This window comes from Primulina huaijiensis, chromosome 17, assembly GCF_012295235.1.
Source record: "Primulina huaijiensis isolate GDHJ02 chromosome 17, ASM1229523v2, whole genome shotgun sequence".
NCBI classification, from domain to species: Eukaryota; Viridiplantae; Streptophyta; class Magnoliopsida; order Lamiales; family Gesneriaceae; genus Primulina; species Primulina huaijiensis.
In genome coordinates this window covers 707,886-728,281 of record NC_133322.1, presented here as the reverse complement: position 1 = coordinate 728,281, position 20,396 = coordinate 707,886, and the positions used below count along the sequence as shown (strand labels likewise).

Below are 20,396 nucleotides of genomic sequence, written 5' to 3'. Positions count from 1 at the left end.
TCCAATTAATTTTATTGGTAGAAAATAAAAAAGAAAATATTGTATGTATAACGATGGTTACGAATTGAGTTAAAAATTGCATTTTTTTTAATTTGAAAATCTATTTCAAAAATACATTTAAGATAATTTTTCATTTCTAATACAATTTGTAACATAATATATAAACCATAAATATAACATGACCCAACAAAGAACTGGCCAGGTGAATTAAAAGTGGGAAGACTTGTCATATTGTGCTGACTCTAGGGAATCTTTAGACAACAAAATTTGATTTCTCAAAATAATTTATAACTCAAAGTTTATACCAAAGATTGTTAGTGTTTATGTCTAAATCATTCTTAGTATTATTTTACATCAGAATTTCCTATTTGAATCTTTTTAGTGTCTAAGAAAAATAAAATAATAAATTATTATTTTCCTGAATTTTTTTTGACAACGTAATATACAAAATAATACAATAGCAGCAAATCATATTATACATATAAAATATATATCGAACAAGTCTTTGTGTGATAAATCAAACTTATGACTTTTGATCAACTCGTCGCCATTGCACCCGTTGGCGGAGCCACATGCTTTTAAGTTCGGGTGACTCAATTTTTATTAAAAAGAATTTATATGTAAATTTTGTATAATTTTAGAATAATATGATATTAGTCCGGTAAGTCAATTTAAAATATTAAAAAAATTTAGAATTTAAAATTATAATTTAGACAGAACCATATTTGTGGCTCCGACCACTTACTGCACCAATTTCGACACTATTGAGTCATTATTTTACTGAATTTGGAGGCATTGGGAGGAGGGGATTCGGCGGTGGCATGTGACATAAGCGGAAAGGAACATGGTCACAGTTTGTCCACCGGGCGAAACGACGGGATAAACCTTAAATTAAATCAAAGAATTCAGTCCCCTTCCAAGAAAAATAAAATAGAGGCTTAAAATCTATGGGATCAAATTTTCGTTGAACAGCAAATGCATGAATACTTGAGAATCTATGGGGGTGTGTGTAGATTTTTCGACACAGAAGCATCAAATTTCTCCACTAAAGAATCTCGATAGAGTAGTACACCATTAGTATCGAAGTACGATAGTGAGTGGAAAAAAGATAGATTAGTCGTTTTCCTCCTCAAAAAATATACTAGTCCCCTGTGGAGCAATCGATAAAATCCAAAGAAGGGAAAAAGTTTTGTATATAATGAAGGGGGCAACAGTGTCAGCATAGCGTGCCCAATACTGTATACTTTGGATGAATTGAAAAGATTGAGGGGTCCTGATTAGATATAGGCGAAAAAGAAGCCACGTCACTTTACTGTAGCAGATGCGGAGGAGTAGAAAAGCGACAGCTAATTTTTGTAATTTAATAATGTGTTTTCACTTTGCTGTGTATATATATTTATATATGTATGTGGCTTGGGAAATGGGTATTTTGATCCTTGATATTAAAAGTGAGAGCGAGGGGAGAAAAAAGGAGCGAGCCTTGGGGGCGGTGGTGCTGATTCATAAGTGATATATATACGGGAACATTCTTAGCTTGGCCTTTTGTGTAACATGGTGTTGCGGTGGTGGCCGGCATAGCTTCGAGACAGCGCATATGTTTTTTTCCTCTGGTTTTTTGGCACTGGGTTTCCTTTGCTCGTACACCATTGTTTTGCTTCATTGAGCATTGGAACTCTATATGGAGGTGAATTCTGTTTAACACAGGGGTTACCACACGTGGTCAAAGTTTTTATGTTTCTTCACTTTTTCTTTCAATATATTTTCTGGGATGTTGGATTTCTGGTACTTGAATGCATATGGGTTTTCGGGTTTTAGTCAGAATATGGTATTTCTTGATTGAAACTATGATAAAGATGTAACCTGACTGATTTTATTCCATTTTCTACATTAGGTTTCTACTTTCTTGAATCTTGAATGAATGGATTCTTGTCTGATCACCTCTGTTTATGTTTGTTCTCGTTTCTTGCAACTTCGATGATCACGTGGTTTGTTATTGTCATTCATTTGGAAATTTAGTCTTTAAACGCTGGAATATTAGAGAACAAATGTGTTGGTGTTTAGTGCTGGTTTGTTCTTATGTTTCGATTCATTCCAAATAATCTGCGATTTTGATGACGTTCATGCACTAATACCGAGGTTCTGTTGGCCTTTCCAGGTGTCGATTACTCCATTATTTGAAGGGAAATCTTACAGAGTAATATGGTTTCTTGGCCTCTACTTTGAAAAAAATTAATTTGAGATTACCATATGTACTCAGTGTAGAGATCATTACTGTTTCGGAGATATACCAAGGTTGTGGCATTTAGGTATTCTTTCTTGTTTTTCAACCTCAAATTTGAGTTGAGTCCTTGAAGAGAAGCTGGGAATTGGGAGCTGAAATTCTTGAAAGAGAGGAAATTAGCCTGCTAATATGAAGTTTATGAAGCTTGGATCCAAGCCTGATCAGTTTCAGACAGATGGGGACAATATCAGGTTAGTCCAATTTCTTGAAATCTTAGTTTTACTGTGGAACTTGTTTATCAGCTATCTTATTTTATTTTTCCGATATTCATGCTGCTGATTCCTATGAGTGGATAGGAAATCCATTATTTTTACTTTAATTTTTCCGGGGAAGAATTCCATTATTTTCTTGTGCTTGATTTTGGTTGTTTTTCATCAATTCTGTCTACTGAACTCCATTTCTTCAATTCCAAAGTATGATACGGGAAGAGCAAAGTATATGAATTTTGTTCTGAATATGAAAGAAGCATTTATTTTTCAGGTATGTGGCTACTGAATTGGCTACTGATATTGTCATTAGTGTTGGAGATGTCAAGTTTTATCTCCACAAGGTATAATCTCTCTCTTCATACTAATATGCACCATGCATATGAACATGTGCTTTTCTGGTATTTATCTCGAATTTGTACTTCTGTATTTTTACAGTTTCCTCTTCTTTCCAAGAGCTCTCACCTTCAGAAGCTCGTATCCAATGTGAGCGATGAAACAAATGATGAAATTGACGTCCACGATATTCCAGGCGGACCTGCTGCTTTCGAAATTTGTGCTAAGTTTTGTTATGGCATGGTTGTAACATTAAATGCATATAATGTCGTATCAGCACGCTGTGCAGCAGAGTATCTAGAGATGTTCGAGATCGTTGAAAAAGGGAATCTTGTTTACAAGATCGATGTTTTTCTTACTTCCAGCATTTTCCGGAGCTGGAAAGACTCGATCATCATACTTCAGACAACTAAATCTCTTCTTCCATGGTCTGAGGAATTGAAAATTGTTAACCACTGCTTAGATTCGGTAGCTAATAAAGCTTCAACCCACCCTTCGAAAGTTGACTTTTCATATGCTTTTAATCGCAAGAAATTCCTTTCCAAGAATGAAATCAGCCCACGTTGGAATGGTGTGAAAAAAAAGCACACCGTGCCGAAAGACTGGTGGGTGGAAGACCTCTGTGAGCTTCATATAGATTTGTATAAGCAAGTTGTGGCTACTATTAATGCTAAGGGAATAATATCTGCAGAGGGGATCGGAGAATCAGTAAAAGCATACATTATAAGAAGGGTACCAGGTTTCAATAAGGGTGTTATCCAAGGAGGCGATACCCTGAAGTACCGGTACTTGGTTGATACCATTATATGGTTGCTTCCCTTGGAGAAAAACTCCGTCTCTTGCAGTTTTTTGCTCAAGTTACTACACGTGTCTATAGAGCTAAATTGTGGTGAAACTGGAAGATGCGAGCTGATGCAAAGAATTGCGTGCCAACTTGAGGAGGCGTCTGTTGCTGATTTTCTAGTTTGTTCTCCAAGTGGTGAGGTGATCCTATACGATATAAATTTAGTACACGAGCTAGTTGAAAAATTTATAATGCTAGAACATAGCTCGCAGAGCCATTCTACGAGTGATCATGAATTCCCAGAGGCATGTGCCGGATGTTACTCAGATGCATCAAAGATGAAGGTGGCTAGATTTGTTGATGGCTATCTGGCCGAAGCTGCAAAAGATTCGTCATTGTCATTGTCCAGATTTGTCAATCTTTTTGAAATTGTTTCGAGCTTTCCAAGACCAACCCATGATGGAATATACATGGCTATTGACATATTCATGAAGGTTTATTTCAACAGTCCTCTTGTACTCTCTGTTTTATTCAATTCTCCTTACCTGCTGGTGCGAATCAAAGAATTCGGATGAGAGTGAGACTTGACCGGGGGATGAGATGGGAGAACTAAGTTTTTGGGGAGGTCGAAACTGGCAGTTTTAGAAATTGCACTGTAAATGCTATAAATTTTTTTGGGCTTGAGATGGTCCTGTTTGATTTAGGTGACTAATCGATATATCTTGTTACAGGAACACCCGGGGTTGAGCAAAAGTGAGAAAAAGAAAATTTGCAGGTTAATTGACTGCAAGAAACTATCAGCTGACGCTTGCACGCATGCTGTGCGAAATGAGAGGCTTCCTCTTCGAGTAGTTGTGCAGGTTCTTTTCTTTGAGCAAGCCAGAGCCGCAGCAGCTTCTGGCGGAAGCAGCACATCTGATTTACCAGGCTCTAGTAGGAGTTTGCTCCCTGGAGGGTCATACGGTAGCTCTAGATCTGCAACAACCAACACAGACGAGGATTGGGATGGTGACCAGATGACAAAGGAACTCAAGGCTCTAAAGTTGAGAAACATCGGAGGAAACAGAAGCGAAAGTGGGCCAAGTAACGGTACAGATGCAGAAAAACTTGCTGCCAAGAAAGTCAAAAAGATATTTTCGAGACTCTGGGCATACAAAGACAGACAAAGCGAAAACAGTAGCTCAGATACGTCGGAGAGCATTACATCCACGAGTCTCGAAGAGAGAAGATCAACCTCTTCAAGAAATAGGAGACATCCCTTGTCTTAAAACTAGATTTTAAGACAATACGATGTAGATTTGACTTAGATTGCTTGAAATCGTTTTCAGTTCCGGAAACAGGCATGTGAATGATTTGTTAATGGAAAGTATGTGTCTTCGGCGTTTTTCTTGGCCCAAAGGGAAGTATTAGTATTGGTCAGAGGCATGTTGATTAAGTTGTAGGGCTCTCTTTGTGGTTATTATCCTATGAGGCATGTCGAACGATTTTCAAAAATCAGAAACGAAATTATTTCCATCTTACTTTAAAATCAGAATCGAAACCAAGAACTAAAGGTCCAACTTCGTCATCAATTTGGGTATGCTTTGTTTGGGGGCACGTCATCACGCACTTTCATGATTTTTCCTGTTCGAAAGTTGGTAAGAAACTGCTGACTTCATCCTCGGACAGTACAATTTTACCCAAAACCCATAATAATTTGAAAGCCAAACAGAACCTTCCCTATTATGCAATGCATAGGCCATGTGCATATATAAATCTATATAGTTCGATCTATTTTTAGTAAAATCACTTAATTATAATTTAGGTTGCCAAATTACTTACTTATAAATGTATTTCTTAAAATATATTTTATAATAATTTCTTAATGATGTCATCTAAAATTAATTTAATTTCAAGCATTCAATCTCAATTTAAATCGATGATTTTCTTTTCTTTTTTATTTATTTTTTAAAAAAAACAGAGAGTATGAGTGAGTTACTTCTCTCTCATAAGTACACGTGCCTTTGACCGTGGTATGACTTGAGAAAAGAAGCTTCCAATGCCAACGCTTACATGCCCTAATCTTCTTTTCTCTCTCTAATTACACCCTCGAAGCTCGATCACCACTTCGCCCTATATTTTCCCAGTTTTTGATTCTGAACAATAAAGAGCGAGGTTTTTTAGTACCTCAGAATCGGGAGTTACTGCTTCGATTGAATCTGGTGAGTTTTGTTCTTTAGATGAAATGCTCAGTTAGCTTTAATGGGTTCTTTGTTCTTCATAGATTGAGGTTTCTGGAGATGGTTTTAATTTGGTAATTGGAATTTCAACCTGGGATTAATTAAAGTTTGACTTTTTTTTGTTGTTGTCTGTGATGTTTTTCAGTGGGTCGTGCTGAATTGTGTAGTCGAGTTGGCTCGTTCAATCATTCTGTTTGACGGGTGTTCGTGAGTAATTCAAGTGTTGTAAAGTTTTTTGGAGTTTGATTTACGAGCGGGTTTGTTCGTTCTACTGAATTTTTGTCGAATGTTGTTCAGCAAGAACTGTTGACCATACTCACTGACGTTGACACTTGATGGAAACAGGGAAGAATTAGGGTTTCTGAATCAAGATGATGGGTTGATCTGAATTTTCCCTATCTTATAGATTTGATTGATTTTATTTCATTTTTATGGTTATATGAGTTTTGGAGCCAATTAAAATGCCAGGAGATCGGCATTGCCCTCGAATTGATACCATTGAGCTAAAACTTCATATCGAAAGGGTACTTGGTCGACAAAAAGCTGAAAAGTATTTCAATATTTTGAGTAGGTATCTGAGTCTCAAGCTTAATAAATCAGAGTTTGATAAGCTCTGTATTGGATTGTTGGGGAGGGAAAATGTCACTCTCCATAATGGACTTATTCGAGCAGTTATCAGCAATGCTTATGCTGCCAAGAATCCCCCTCCTAAGCATGGGAAAGGGGAGAATACTTCATTTAATGTGAAAGTTCCGAATGGGTACCGCAGAAGTATTCTTCAATCTCTTTGCAGAGATGTGTTTCCTCAGTCTCCTAGAAAGGGAAGAACTCCCACTCTTCGAGATCGTAAGCCCAAGGATAGACCAAGCTTACTTGGGCCTCATGGGAAGGCCAATAATGTGGCATGTGAAGATTCAATGCTGAAGGTCCAGGAACAGCATAGTGCTACCGAGCTTTTATCTCTAGGTAGTAAGCCACCTGTCGAAGTTACTTCCGTGGAAGACGGTGAAGAGGTGGACCAGGATTTTGGAAGTCCTGGAGTTAATAGAAAAAGCCCTCTTAGAGCTCCATTTGGAGTTTCTCTTCATACAGAAGGAACGAGAAAAGTGTTGTGCCACGGATCATCACCTTTTGTTGAAATTGACACTTGCTATAACAATGGTGCTCTTCCGGACTTTGGTTCCTTGAGGAAGAGGTTGGAACAAAAGGTGAAAATGGAGGGATTGAATATATCGACAGATTGTGTCAATTTATTGAATAATGGGATTGATGCATTTATGAAGAGATTACTCAAACCTTGCCTCGATTTAGCTGCCTCAAGATCCGAATACAAGCTCCCAGACAAAGTTCAGCATCAAATTAAGAATGGGACGAGCCCAATGACACATGTACAGAAGTCTAACAGATTGTTTACTTTGTCAACAACAGACTTTCGAGTTGCAATGGAATCAAATCCTCGGAGTCTTGGAGAAGACTGGCCGTTACTGCTTGAGAAGATTTCGTTGCATGCTTCAGAAGATTAAATGGGTGGATGCTGTGTTAGTTTTTATATGTTGATTTTTTACTGTGGTTCTAGAGGCTCTGCTAACAGTATCATTGACACGATTCATGTGATCTTAGTTGGTCTAAAGCTACAGAAAATTTTGGATCAAGTTGGTTAGATTGTATATATGCCACCGGGCAGATTGTTTCTGGAGTCGTATTTCTTACCTCATAAAGTATAAGGCAAAGGGTTAGGGACAACACATGTAAGATTGTTTCTATTAATTATAATTCAGGGGTCGTCTTTAGCTAATGTGATACTTTGCTCATGTCAGTGAAAGTTTAATATGTTGATAAATATTCTGACTTTTTCCCCATGTGTTTGGTACGTGGTTAACATTTGATATCGAGATAGAAATTTTGTTTTTTGGTTTTTTGTTGTTCCTGGATAGCTCGATATTCCAGACTAGATATGCATAAAATGGGGGGTTTGGCGCTGCAGTATATATGTTTTTTGGTAATGTCTTGTTAAAACTCTTGGGTTAACTGCTAGCTAGTGGTGGCGCAAATGTCTTGTTAAAATGTTACTTCTTTTGCAAAGTGTTAAATGGATTCAAAGATCAGATAATCGCATAGATTTAATGTAATAAAATGTGTTTAATGACACGTATTCTTGAATTTTAATATAACTAACTTATATATTAGTTATATTTGGGATGGAGTCCCGCTTATGTTGGTTTATGCCTAGTCCTTTTAGTTGTAAATCGAATATTTGTTGGTATTAATGAAATAGAGTGTTCCCAATGTGAGGGAGTTCCCTTGTATTTATTGAGCTTTGAAGAATTTGTGTGCTTGCATCTATGTGAGCTAGTCTAGTTGAATTTAATAAAGACTCGCAATAAATAATTAAATAGAAGATCAAGCTCAATGAGCTAAAAACCCAATAAAATTTAAAAGTTACATATATATTTCTCTTTATTGAAAAACAACAAATAAATCTAATAGTTTTCAAGGCAAAAATTTGTGTGAGATGGTCTCACGGGTCGTATTTTGTGAGATGGATATCTTATTTGGGTCATCCATGAAAAAGTATTACTTTTTATGCTAAGACTATTACTTTTTATTGTGAATATCGTTAGGGTTGACCGGTCTCACAAGAGACATACTCTAGCTTCAAATACACCGATCGTAGGTATTATAATTTTTTTATATTTAATCCCCTAAAAATATAAGAGAGATACTTTACAAATTTAAGGGTGTAAAAAAAATTAAGATAAAAACATACTTGATGGATTTTAGAATTTATTGGATTTATTTCTTACCTTTTGATGACATTTTATTCGTTCAAAAAGTTTTAACTATAAGCCAGACCCATTTAAAGATTATAAAACCAAATAAGCATGACCAAAATGATGCCTATAGATTTTGTGATACTTGGTCGAAAGCCTACGTTTATATAATATAAAGGTATTAAATATTAATCATAGAAGTTGACTTAGGAAGTCATTCAATTTAGCCTACATTATTGATTGAAAGCATGTAAACGAACATCTCCTGATGCATGTATTGATTGAATTGATATATTTTAAACCCATAGTACCACTCACATGGACATTGAAATTTTTGTAATACGTGGGTAATTAAACTTAAATATAAAACGTTAAATCTCCTCGAAGATGAATGAATTCATTTAAATATTTTATTTATTAAAAAAAAAACAATTTGGCCGCAGTGCATGATGCGTCGTTTTAAAAAATAATCTATCTCGGACAGCCGATCGTGATACTTTATATTATAACCTTTTAATGCTGAACATGTGGTAAATTTATCCTTGGTAAATAAGAAATATTTCTGAAAATTATAAGTTATTATACAAAACTAAAATTTAAAATATTAATCGAACAAAACAAAAAAATAACAATTTAATGAACTAAAAAAATCATTTTCTCGCCATCAATATATACTATTCTATTGAGTACGTTTTTTTAACCGTCGTATTAAATTAAGAAATTTTATGGTCGATTATATAAAAGTATAATAATTAACAAGGATGGCGTGAATAATAAATACACCGCCCCCCACGGTTACGCTTGTCTTTATTTCTTGTTCTGGATTTCTGGTCTTTTCTTCCGTCAAATGTAGAGTTCCCAAGTACGAACATAAGAACATGATATTCCATATATGTGGGTGTGTGTATGTTTTAGCGAGAAATTAGCAGCGTTTGTGTGATATTCTTAGTTTACAATGGAGAAGCTTCTAAATCGACATGAGGAGTGCGTGAGAAAGGCAATGTTGAGGCATGAGGAAACATTTCGGGATCAGGTAAATTATATTTTTCCTCCCCCCAATTCTTGAATCTAAATGCCGAGTTTAAATATAATTAGAACTGGCTTTTTTTCCCAGGTGAATGAACTTCATCGTCTGTATCGAACCCAGAAGATACTGATGAAAGATCTTGCTACAGTACAGAGAATTAATAATGGCACGTTGCATCCCAGGGCCCCGGAATTTGTTGAGCTGGAGAATAGTGTAGGAGAATATAATTCTACGGAAGCAGGTGAAAATAGTAGAGTTTTAGAAGCTGAAGATGATCAAAGTACTGATCTTGAGCTAACGTTAGGCCCGAGAAGCTATTGTCAGAGGAAGATTAAAGCCGCTGAGCCAGGTACCGATCTACCGGGTTTCGGGCCAGGTTTTTCTTCAATTAGCTGTATGAAGAGAACAAAAGAAGGCAAGCAGAGTCAAGAAAGATTGGATAATTCACATTGGGTTTTCCAGGTTTTGAGCTTGAATATGACTTGAACGTGCGGAATAAAACCCACAAGAAGATTAATAAAAAAAAGAAATTTCGATGCTTTTAGACCTTTAACGTCAACTGTACCGACTTGACCATTCTTATGAATATGTTATGTTAATGTTATCAACTGCTTATTTGATCAAAGATCACTGCATTTTAACTTCTGATCAAATCCTTGTTCAATTCATGAATTGCTTGATTATACATGATCGAATACGAACAATCAATATCTATTACACACAATATTGCCGTGATTTCAAAGACATTATGGTTTAATTAACCATTGGAATTATAGTTAATTTGGAACTCCATGAAAATTAAACTATATGCTAATTCAAGTCGTTGAGAGGATTAATTGCATATATAGTTCCTAATAAATGATAAAGAAATAACCAGTTGCATAATGAAGCACGCGCATTAGATAAACTGTCGTCTCATATGAAAAGAAACAATGTCCATTTGAACTGTTGATTTGATGTGTCTGCCACCAAACAGACACGAGATTCCGTTTCATAATAAACAAAAGTTTTGCCTAAATTAAGGAATCCGACCTAATTAGATAAATTCGTCTTTGTTTAGGACGCTGACATGAGATCATTACCGAATATTATTAGGATTGTGATTTAATCCATACATACATACATACATACATACATATACATATATACATATATATACTAGAAATAATGCACGTGCGTTGCACGTGTGAAACATGTGTTGAAGTAATTAGAATTTGAAACAAAATTAGTTAACTCAACAAAAACAATGATAATAATATTGTAAATTTTGACAATTCTTGTTTATTAGCATATGTAACTAATTTGAAAAAAAACATATTTTTTAATTTTAAAAAAAGATTTGGACTACTAAAATTTTTCTGATATCTTTTTTATCATATTGTTTTCTTTTATTATTTATCATTTTCTCTCAATAATGCATATATTTTATTATAATATTCAATTATTACAATTTTTTTTGACAATCAATGATAGACAATTTTTTATTTACAATGTTGTTTAATTATTATTCTCTTTCATGTAAATTAACAATAATTTCTACTGTATGCTTTTATTTTCCTAGTCACCTTTAATTTATTAGACACTTATACTTGATAACATATAAACTACACATTAATTTATTAGACACTTATATTTGATAACATATAAACTATATTTGATAACATATAAACCGACCGAACCGAGTCAATTCGGAAATTCGGTTTTCAAATAAAAAAAATTGTTTATATCGGTTAATTCGATCAGTTCGGTTACGATTTTCAAAATTTTGAAATCGACTAACCGATATAATAAATATTATTATTTAATAAATTTTTATTATTTATCAATTTTAATATATATTTTTATTTTTAATTTTAAAATCAGCCCTAAGTCTAAAGAAAAATTTGTGATGTATGTGCTTTTATGTTTTTATGCATTTATGTAGATTGTAATGTTAACAAAATTACATATATAATTAAAATTAAATCACAATTTTTTTTAAAACTAATCGGATAATTCGGTCACCAACCGAATTAACCGATTTTAATTCAGTTCGATTTTCATCGGTTATGAAAATTAATTCGGTCGGTTCGGTTATTGCTAAATATTTCGGTTCGGTCCGGTTATGACTAATTTGGTTCGGTCGGTAACAGAACCGACCGAATGCTCACCTCTAATTATTATAACAATCTATCATCACATAAAAAGTACTCATGGATTGATTTAAATAAATATTGATTAAATATTGTCATTTATTTGTAATTTATAATAATAATATTTTTGACAATAAATCATCTTTTTATTGACTCTTATGACACTTATTTTAATATTTCATATTAACTCATAAGTATAATTAGCACAATCAAATTACTAATGTCATATCGGTATTACCTCCAGAAAAATAATATATTTAGTTTTTCTAATTGTTTAAATATCTTAACGGGAACATTTGTGTACCCTTATCTTGAGAAAAATTCATTGTATTTATAAAGTTTGAACGATAAATATAACTTTATAATATACATTTAATTTGGAAACTGAATTCATTGTATGACAAACACTTCTTCTATTTCTATTTTTTTGTGTAACCCAAAAGAGTTAATATTTTTTCTCTTTTATCTTCTCCAACTCACTGGAAAAAGTTATAAAAAACTATTTATATCTAGAAAAATATTTTTATTTATTGTTTTTTTGTCTATATATTTTGTTATATGTGAGCATATATTCTAATTCATTGTCTTAATTGTCATATATCTTTACCATATAATTTGTGTACATTGAAGATGAATAAGTTCATTTTGTAGTTTTTTATTACCTGGACTTAAGTTAATATATTAATATGTGATATACATAGATATAAGAATTTTCAAATTCAATTTATTCACAATAATTTTTCATAATTAAGGCCAACTCAAAATAATAAAAATTAGGATTCATAATTATTTTAAATATGATATAAAAATAATACGTGGAAACTTTTTTTGACATTTTAGTTACAAAATACAGTGATAAATGTATGTATGTGCATTATTTCATTGTGGCAATTATAACTTTATTTAATTAATATCTTATTCTCACTGAGATATCAAAATTTGTTTATTTCTTATTTTGATTATCGACAAATCCAATATTTCTTTTAAATGTTTTTGTTAATAATATTTGCATGAGTTTTATTGTATATTTATCCAGTTTGAAAGGGATAAATTATAATTCAATATATAATAATATTTGAAAACTGTAGAATGCTTCTAAATTTAAAAATCGAGTAACATGTAAGGGATCAATTCAAAACTAAAAGTTGATGCAACATGTTTCTTCTAGCTTTACAATCGAATAATATAGGATCGAACGTTTGTCGCTTTACTAAATTAAAAGCTATAACTGATGATAACTATGCAAGTCAAATCTTTAAATCATACAACAGTTCAAACTCCTACCCATAGTGGACAATTATTGTACCAAACAATCTATCTCCTAATAATTGCACCAATTGCAATCAATGAAAATCAAAGTCACGATCTTGGCTCTGATACCAATTGTAGGTTCAAGCGTTTATTGTTTTATCAAAACCTATAGATTATGGTAACAGTGCAAATCAAATATTTTAAATAGTACAACAGTTCAAGCACAATATTTCAATTACTCTATCCAACATGATCAATTATTGTACCCAACAATAAGTTTATGCACATAACCTTTTACCATATCATATAAATTTATAAAACATTTGAGTAGAATATATAGTACTTGATATTTTACATAAGTAGTAGAGAAAAAAAATCATTTTTCATTTATTTGAAATTTTATATTTTAAAATAAAAGAAAAATCAGAAAAATTGACAAAATCCCAAAACCCAAATTGAAAGTTGAATTAATACATTCATATTCATCATTAAATTTTACTATTTAATTTTAATAGATTTAACATGTTTATCTACTAAAAATATTGAAAGAATTGTTTACACAATTTAATAAAAAAGTCAAAGTACATCATTTTCTGATTTCGAATAACGATCACATTATTATTACGTTACAATGATAAATAAATTATTAGTTTTAGTTTATCATCATAGTCTTTACTTCAATAAACACATTTTCGAATGTAGGAAGTTAAATAAATATTGACATTAGATAATTATAGTATTAATTCTAACATTCTTTTTTTTATTCTTCTCAATACATTATTTTTTCTATCTTCAAATATATTAATCTATTTATTATTGTATACAAAGTATAATAATTATTTGGTTAACTGATCACATTTAAGATTAGATGTTTGGAAAAAATTGTAATATATCTTTAAAGACCAAGAGATGATGAAAAATTAAGAAAATGTAGAACACTATAGTGCATAAGGTTTCGCTTTGTACAGTGACAAAAGATAAGGTGAAACCAAGTGAGATACTTATATATATGAGTCTCATTCAACTTAGCCCATTATAATATTTTTATTAACCGTCTTTGTCCTTCGTTTTACTTCACTAACTTTGCAGTGTGACTAATTCAAGCATTAATTTTTTATTTTTTTAGTACATAGTGGCCTACACACTCACCGACTTCAATCTTTAGAAGTCGGTATTAGTAGTTTATAGGTAAAAGATAATTATTTAATTTTTATTTTCTGTCTTTTGATTAATTGTGTAATTTTTTATGTTCTACCTAATTCATTTTTAGAATTTTTAAAATCATAATTAGAAGTGTTGCATGCATACAATATAAAATTAATATATTTTAAAATGTTAATATTGAAGTGTCGAATTAATGTATTAAATCATTATTTAAGAACTTTTAGAAAAACAATATACATCATACTTCAGTTTTAAAGATTAACATACAAATAAAGAATTGCGATGAATATCTTATCAAATAAATGGTGGTAGCCCAAAAAGATTAAATATGATTCTTGTAAATGAATTTTTCTTAATTAATTAGAAAATTTTCAACAAATACGCTTAATTAATTAGAACGTTTTTAATATAGTATGTCGATAAATGTTTTTCATATGAGTTATTGATTGAGTCCTTATGAACATTTAAAAAAATGTGTCTTTAGTTATAGTGACGGTGTTTATAATTTAAAATATTAAATGAAACAAATTATCAAGATAAAAAATTAATTAAGAAATTCAAGAATATGTTATTACTCAATTAGTTTAATTGAAACGCTTTTTAGTTTGTGATTTAATAGATGTTAAATCCACAATCACTGAGTTTGACAAGAATTCTTGTAGAATAAAATACAATTATAATACATTACTTGATTGTATATATAATAACATTTTGTATATTTCATTTATAAGGTTGAAATTTTATATATTATGATATAAGATTTGTTATACATCTTAACATCGACAAATTTACTAAAAATTTATATATTAATTTTCGCTACCATATAATCCTGGTCTCGCTTTGTATATTAGTTTGTTTGAATTTATTATTCCTCATTTTACCATGACTCATAATATGTCAAACATGAAAGTGAATATTAATTTAAAGAGATGATAATATTTATATATTGTAATAAACATGTTTACCCCTCACAATACTGATAAAACTAACTTAAAAATAATATGTCGACAAACATATTGTTAGGAATCCAAAAATACAACTCAAATGTCAACTTTGACACTCAATTTTGAGTGATTGTCAGAATGTCTCAACAACCCACAATTTTTGGACAAGATAGTAACATCACAATTTTGAAATCAAACTGATATTTTTTATTTTATATCAAGAATTCATGATTGAAAATTGATAATATTATATATATAGATATTTAATATAAACTCGTTCGAGCTCATNCGAGTTATTTCTAAAATTTAATTTATTTTAATTTACATAATGAAAAGATAAATAAAAAATCTAAATCATTGGATTGAAAATAACATATTATAATGTGAGTAGGCATAAAAAAAAAACCAAATACTAATTTACATAATGAAAAGATATCATTGAATAAAAATAACATATTATAATGTGAGTAACATATTAATAATCATACATATTTAAAATATGTATAAGGATAATGAAAATACACATTTAAAATAAGCAATTAATGTAAAACAAACAATTAATAAGGAGACAAATGAAAATTCACTCACATATTTATATATATAATAGAATAATAGATATTTGGTGTGGCTATTGCCTGCCTTTGTTATTATACTTTTCAAGAAAGGAGAAAGGCCACCACTCTTCTTGCTCTTGCAGGCAATGCAATTGATAATTTTTTATGTAAAAAATATAGATATTATTTCAAAATTTTAAAAATGGCTTTTTAATAATAATTTATATGTAATGGGTGATGTAATCTTCAAAAATTCAAAAGTATAGATTAAAGAAAAAAAAATGTTTAATAATTAAGATAGTATAGACTTTGAGATACAGTAGAGAGAAGTTGGAGAAAGACACACAATCAAAGTTACATAAAAAAATTTTATATTATGGATAAATATCTGGTGTCACTCACACAATATAGTAATGATCTTGAAGCCCACACTAGTATTCCTCGCGTACGTATGGATATATATATATATATACTCGTGTTCAAATGCCAGATTCATCGCTATAGATACACCACACGGCCATATCAAAACGTGCACATAATTATTCTGACCCTCACCCACAAACCATTTTCATGATTTAGTACTTCAAAAACTCGATTTCATGGAACAAATATATGTGTCAAGATATCGAGTGTCTCCTATCTTTACCCGGTCGATTTCTACCTTTCGAACTCGGTATGATCCAGTCAATTCGAATGAACCTACCAAGTTTTCTGGAAACCGAGCTAATGGACGATGTTTTCTTCTCACCCGATGCGGCTCGGCTGATCGCCATGGGAGGCGTAGTACTATCTGAACTTTTTTCCATTTCATCTAATCTCATTTTCATTTTCAGCAGCTCCTGTTTTAAGTCCCGATTTTCCCTGCGCAGAGACGAGGCCTCGTCTCCTACAGGGTGAATGTCAATAGTGGAGGGATTCAGAGTGGCTGAAAGTGCTGGGGATTCAGTACTTCGGCTAGCATCCGTTGCTTCCCTTAACCGTTGCTGCTCGTGATAAAGAACTTGGACGACGGTCTGAACCGGGAGCCTGTCGTTTTGTGCAGCGTGAGCACATGCCTCGCGTGAAAGTTTTTGGCAGTCCATTATGCTGCATACTTTCTTTTTCTCCATGTCATTTAAACCAGGATGAGCCTACACATAAAGAAAATCATACAAGAATCTATTATTCAAAGTTTGTTACCTATAGATTTCATACCAAAACCTGTAACTGGTTGCAGCTGCTACCTTGTCTGGCTGTCTTTATTACATTGCAATCGAAACCTGATATTTAGGTTATTAGATTGTTTAAATATTTGAGTTTCTCTATTACTAAAAAATAATAGCTTTTGATGCAACTCCTACAATGTACTATTCAAAATTTTAAAACTGTTAAACTGAAAAATATATACTTGTCATAGAGTCGATCCTTTTGACGCCATGGCCAACTGAATCGGTTAATATAACTTATAATAAACAAATCGGTTAATATAACTTATAATAAACAAAGACAAAAGAATATACCGACCTTCAAGAAAATGTCAATGGCCCGGTACATACCATCTTCTGTTATCCTGGATTGTTCAGGGATAAGTTCTGCGAGACTAACAAATTTCAAAACTGATAAATTTCGATCAGAAGCAACTTCAGAGAGGTAGACCTCTATCAATCGTGTAACGCGTTCCTTATCGTTTGCAGAAGGGGGACTATTATCTTCATCAGCATTGTATCCCATTTTTTTCACCTCTCTTTCAAAGTTAAAAAAATAAGTTGTGATCCGTTGCACAGTCTCAACATCGAACAATGTATCGCCTGTCAACAAATAAGATGGGATCAACAGATCATCTAGCACGGCCTGTCCCAGTTGAGAGGCCATTCTCTTCTCCAAATCAAGCCGGCAAGAAACTGTTGTTTCTAAACATATTGAAGCTCGAAGAAGCATCGACAGGAAGCTAACCGACATCACGTTTTTTCCTCTGGGGAGAAGGCTAACTATTGTTTCTAAAACGACCCTTTTCTCAAGTTCTTGTTTTGGCTGAATCTTCGTCCTACCCTTACCAAATATCTCCTGGAACCACGAAAGAAAAACCATGTCATATTGGCAGTTCATGTAATCAAAAACTCAAAATTTTATGGGGTAAGACCTCACCAAACCTCGAAGAGATTTCTGTGCATATAGCATTAGTATCGGGGCAAGGGCGTGTTGCTTGAATCCCCTCGCCATCATAGCAATGAGGACTCTTTGGAACATATCAACTCGTAACACGGCCAAATCTTCTGCCCACCAGTCGATATCAGGTTTTGAGCTATGTCCAGTCGGCGATGGAATCAAGTCATTTAGGCCACTATCCAACTTGATCGGTGCACAGAACTGTCTGTCCTTACACACAACTGTCGAAATCGTATCAATGCTTCTGCTCACAAGGCGTACCTTTTCTGCAATGGGAAGAAGGCTTTCAGAAGAACGTAGAATGTTTATCGCGCCTGAGAGGCTCTTTAAAGACACTTCGTTTATGTAGGATTCGGTTCGGTTTATCAAATTTCCAACCGAGTATTCCTCTGTCATTTCAAGATACTCGGCTGCACATCTGAGCATGGCTATGTTCTCTGTGGTGATTTCAAAGTTCATTCCGTAACAGAACTTTGCCGCTAGTTCGAATGCTTCTCCACCACCAGGAATATCTGGGATTTCGACTGTGGAATGATCGGTATCATCGGATTCTGAGAGTTTTTGCCTTATGTATCCACATTTTGAGACCAAAGGAAACTGGGATTTTGATCCAAAAAATTACACGTGTATATTAAATTTATTCAGCTCAAACTGTTGTACACAAAATGAACCCACATTTCTTGTTTTCCTTTCAATCAGTTCAATATATGACCAATAACTTATGAAATAACAAATCAAATTCCCCAAAAAATTTCCCCATCAATTGGTAGAAATCAATCAAAAGTCGATCGGTAGCATTTCCGGGGCAGAACCAAAATTTTAATTTAGAGATGAACCATTTTTCACCATCGTTCCATTTCTAATTCCTTCAAATTATCACAATTATATAATGAAACTGTGCTATGAAAAGAACAGAACATTTAATCTGTACCTTATGCAAAGAAAAGGAAGTTCCTCCAGCATTAATTGTTAAATCGCTGGGAATTTCTTGGGAAAAGATCCTGTCGAATATCAAAACTTTGAGTTCAAATTCATTCATTCAAACATATTCCATTTCCATTCACACACAAATCATAACAACAATATTCATGTTCTTGAAAAGCTAATCAAATTCTAGCATCCGAAAATAACCCAAGTTTCAAATTTTACGTGTATCATTCAAAATACATAAAGTTTTGTCTTGTTTCATAAGGTACGTAATATCCCCAAGTAACAAGGCAATGAAAATAAAAGAGGAAAGCAAACCATTCGGTAGTCCTCTCCATTGCAGTCGAAAGAAGATCTTTTTTCTTAGCAGACATGTCCGATATATGCATTCTGCTCCTGGCCAAGATCCACCATTGAAGTGTACCACAATACTATTTAAAGGGCAAAAAAATCATTAATGTACAACTTGAAAAGATAGATTGTCATGGAAAATCACCATTGATTAGTAACAAGTGATGATAATTGTCTTTTTGCTGACAATTTCTTACTCAATGCGCCGAAGAAGAGAAGACTGAACCAACGTACAATACAATCATATCTTGCAGTCTGGTTTAATTGTGGTATAATCTGACTCCATAAGTCAATTGTTTTATTACATATGCCGATCGAATTCCCATTTTAGTCCTTCGATGAAGGAACAAAATGTGAGTAGTTCGCTTGATTTAAACTTAATGAAAAATTCTATAAAATTGACTCACCTAACATAATAATTTGAGCTTGAATACGAGTTAAAAATTTATAAAAATTATCTAATTTTTGAACACAAATTAAATAATACTCGAGTTAATAAAATACTCGCAAATATGCTCGAATTGTTGTTTACACATCTCCTCAAAACTATTTATCGTTTCTTTTTCAGATATTATTAATTAGGAAAACATTAAATTAAATAATGTTTTATATAGTTTTCATATGTTTTAAAATAACTAGTAGTATATCGGATATTATGTAGACAAATGAAGGGCTAATAGATATGTTAAGATTTGGTTTAGAACGTGTGGTGGAGACATGGATGAGAAGGACTGCCTAGTTTTTTGGATTTTTCTTGAAATATTAATCGTTTGTATAATATATCATGAATTCAGACCATAAAAAGAACATAAAATTCAAAAATCTAATAATAATTAAAGCCCCACAAAAATATATATATATCACTCTATATAACATGACATAGATAAAGTTTAAACTTTTTTTTTTTAAAAAAAAGAAATTTTAAGTTTTGATCCTCGAAAAAAGATAATAGCAACGTACCCCGAATCCTTTTATGTCGATTTGATTGACTACATTAAATTATTCTCTTATAAAACCACTATATATTCGTTAAAAATATAAATATATAGCTGGCTTATTTAAAAAAATTTAGAATAATTTTAATTTATTTTTATTGAAAACAACGATAAGAAATTGTGAGGGGATTTGAATTTGTATTGGTAAAATAGAAAACATTAATTGCAAAAATAATTATTTGTGTGATTGTATCCCTAACATTTTTTCAAAATTTATCATGTTTTATATTTGCACTACGTGTTGTCTTGATCGTTTCGGTATCCAATTTTATACTTTTCGTAACAATTTTAAAGTTTTTCCACGAGTAA

At 32.3% G+C, this 20,396-nt stretch overlaps 4 protein-coding genes across 8 annotated transcripts; 3 read left to right on the top strand and 1 right to left on the bottom strand.

Moving 5' to 3' along the window:
* Positions 1 to 1,094: 1,094 nt before the first annotated feature.
* On the top strand, positions 1,095 to 5,065 carry LOC140962243 (phototropic-responsive NPH3 family protein NPY4-like). 4 transcript variants are annotated; one of them, XM_073421095.1, is made up of 5 exons: positions 1,095 to 1,355; positions 2,156 to 2,472; positions 2,762 to 2,831; positions 2,926 to 4,101; positions 4,339 to 5,065. In XM_073421095.1, exons 2-5 carry the CDS (start codon positions 2,411 to 2,413, stop codon positions 4,873 to 4,875), a joined length of 1,845 nt encoding a protein of 614 aa, XP_073277196.1. In that variant the 5' UTR covers positions 1,095 to 1,355; positions 2,156 to 2,410; the 3' UTR covers positions 4,876 to 5,065. The 4 variants fall into 4 exon arrangements, with proteins under 4 accessions (XP_073277196.1, XP_073277195.1, XP_073277194.1 ...); XM_073421094.1 differs by having other exon boundaries at positions 1,095 to 1,684; XM_073421093.1 differs by having other exon boundaries at positions 1,095 to 1,825.
* A 558-nt stretch (positions 5,066 to 5,623) lies between these two features.
* LOC140962343 (uncharacterized) lies at positions 5,624 to 7,738 on the top strand. Its single transcript, XM_073421210.1, has 3 exons — positions 5,624 to 5,808; positions 5,972 to 6,204; positions 6,295 to 7,738. Exons 2-3 carry the CDS (start codon positions 6,198 to 6,200, stop codon positions 7,347 to 7,349), a joined length of 1,062 nt encoding a protein of 353 aa, XP_073277311.1. The 5' UTR covers positions 5,624 to 5,808; positions 5,972 to 6,197; the 3' UTR covers positions 7,350 to 7,738.
* A 1,640-nt stretch (positions 7,739 to 9,378) lies between these two features.
* On the top strand, positions 9,379 to 10,260 carry LOC140963674 (uncharacterized). The gene is made up of 2 exons (XM_073423077.1): positions 9,379 to 9,630; positions 9,712 to 10,260. The coding sequence occupies exons 1-2, from the start codon at positions 9,553 to 9,555 to the stop codon at positions 10,108 to 10,110; spliced, it is 477 nt and encodes a 158-aa protein (XP_073279178.1). The 5' UTR covers positions 9,379 to 9,552; the 3' UTR covers positions 10,111 to 10,260.
* Positions 10,261 to 16,034: 5,774 nt separating this feature from the next.
* Positions 16,035 to 19,398, bottom strand: LOC140963663 (BTB/POZ domain-containing protein SR1IP1-like). 2 transcript variants are annotated; one of them, XM_073423065.1, is made up of 6 exons: positions 19,280 to 19,398; positions 19,060 to 19,172; positions 18,746 to 18,815; positions 17,794 to 18,411; positions 17,173 to 17,712; positions 16,035 to 16,799 (listed from the first exon to the last, which is right to left on the bottom strand). In XM_073423065.1, exons 2-6 carry the CDS (start codon positions 19,128 to 19,130, stop codon positions 16,287 to 16,289), a joined length of 1,812 nt encoding a protein of 603 aa, XP_073279166.1. In that variant the 5' UTR covers positions 19,131 to 19,172; positions 19,280 to 19,398; the 3' UTR covers positions 16,035 to 16,286. The 2 variants fall into 2 exon arrangements, with proteins under 2 accessions (XP_073279166.1, XP_073279165.1); XM_073423064.1 differs by having other exon boundaries at positions 19,290 to 19,398.
* Positions 19,399 to 20,396: the final 998 nt, after the last annotated feature.

Coding starts and splice junctions, on each gene's coding strand:
- LOC140962243 (XM_073421095.1), top strand. CDS start 2,411: ATGAAGTTTATGAAGCTTGGATCCAAGCCTGATCAGTTTCAGACAGAT. Junction 2,473..2,761: donor ACAGATGGGGACAATATCAG/GTTAGTCCAATT, acceptor TTTATTTTTCAG/GTATGTGGCTACTGAATTGG. Junction 4,102..4,338: donor CTATTGACATATTCATGAAG/GTTTATTTCAAC, acceptor ATCTTGTTACAG/GAACACCCGGGGTTGAGCAA.
- LOC140963674 (XM_073423077.1), top strand. CDS start 9,553: ATGGAGAAGCTTCTAAATCGACATGAGGAGTGCGTGAGAAAGGCAATG. Junction 9,631..9,711: donor AGGAAACATTTCGGGATCAG/GTAAATTATATT, acceptor TTTTTTTCCCAG/GTGAATGAACTTCATCGTCT.
- LOC140963663 (XM_073423065.1), bottom strand. CDS start 19,130: ATGCATATATCGGACATGTCTGCTAAGAAAAAAGATCTTCTTTCGACT. Junction 18,816..19,059: donor ATGGAGAGGACTACCGAATG/GTTTGCTTTCCT, acceptor GATATTCGACAG/GATCTTTTCCCAAGAAATTC. Junction 16,800..17,172: donor CCATTGACATTTTCTTGAAG/GTCGGTATATTC, acceptor CTTTATGTGTAG/GCTCATCCTGGTTTAAATGA.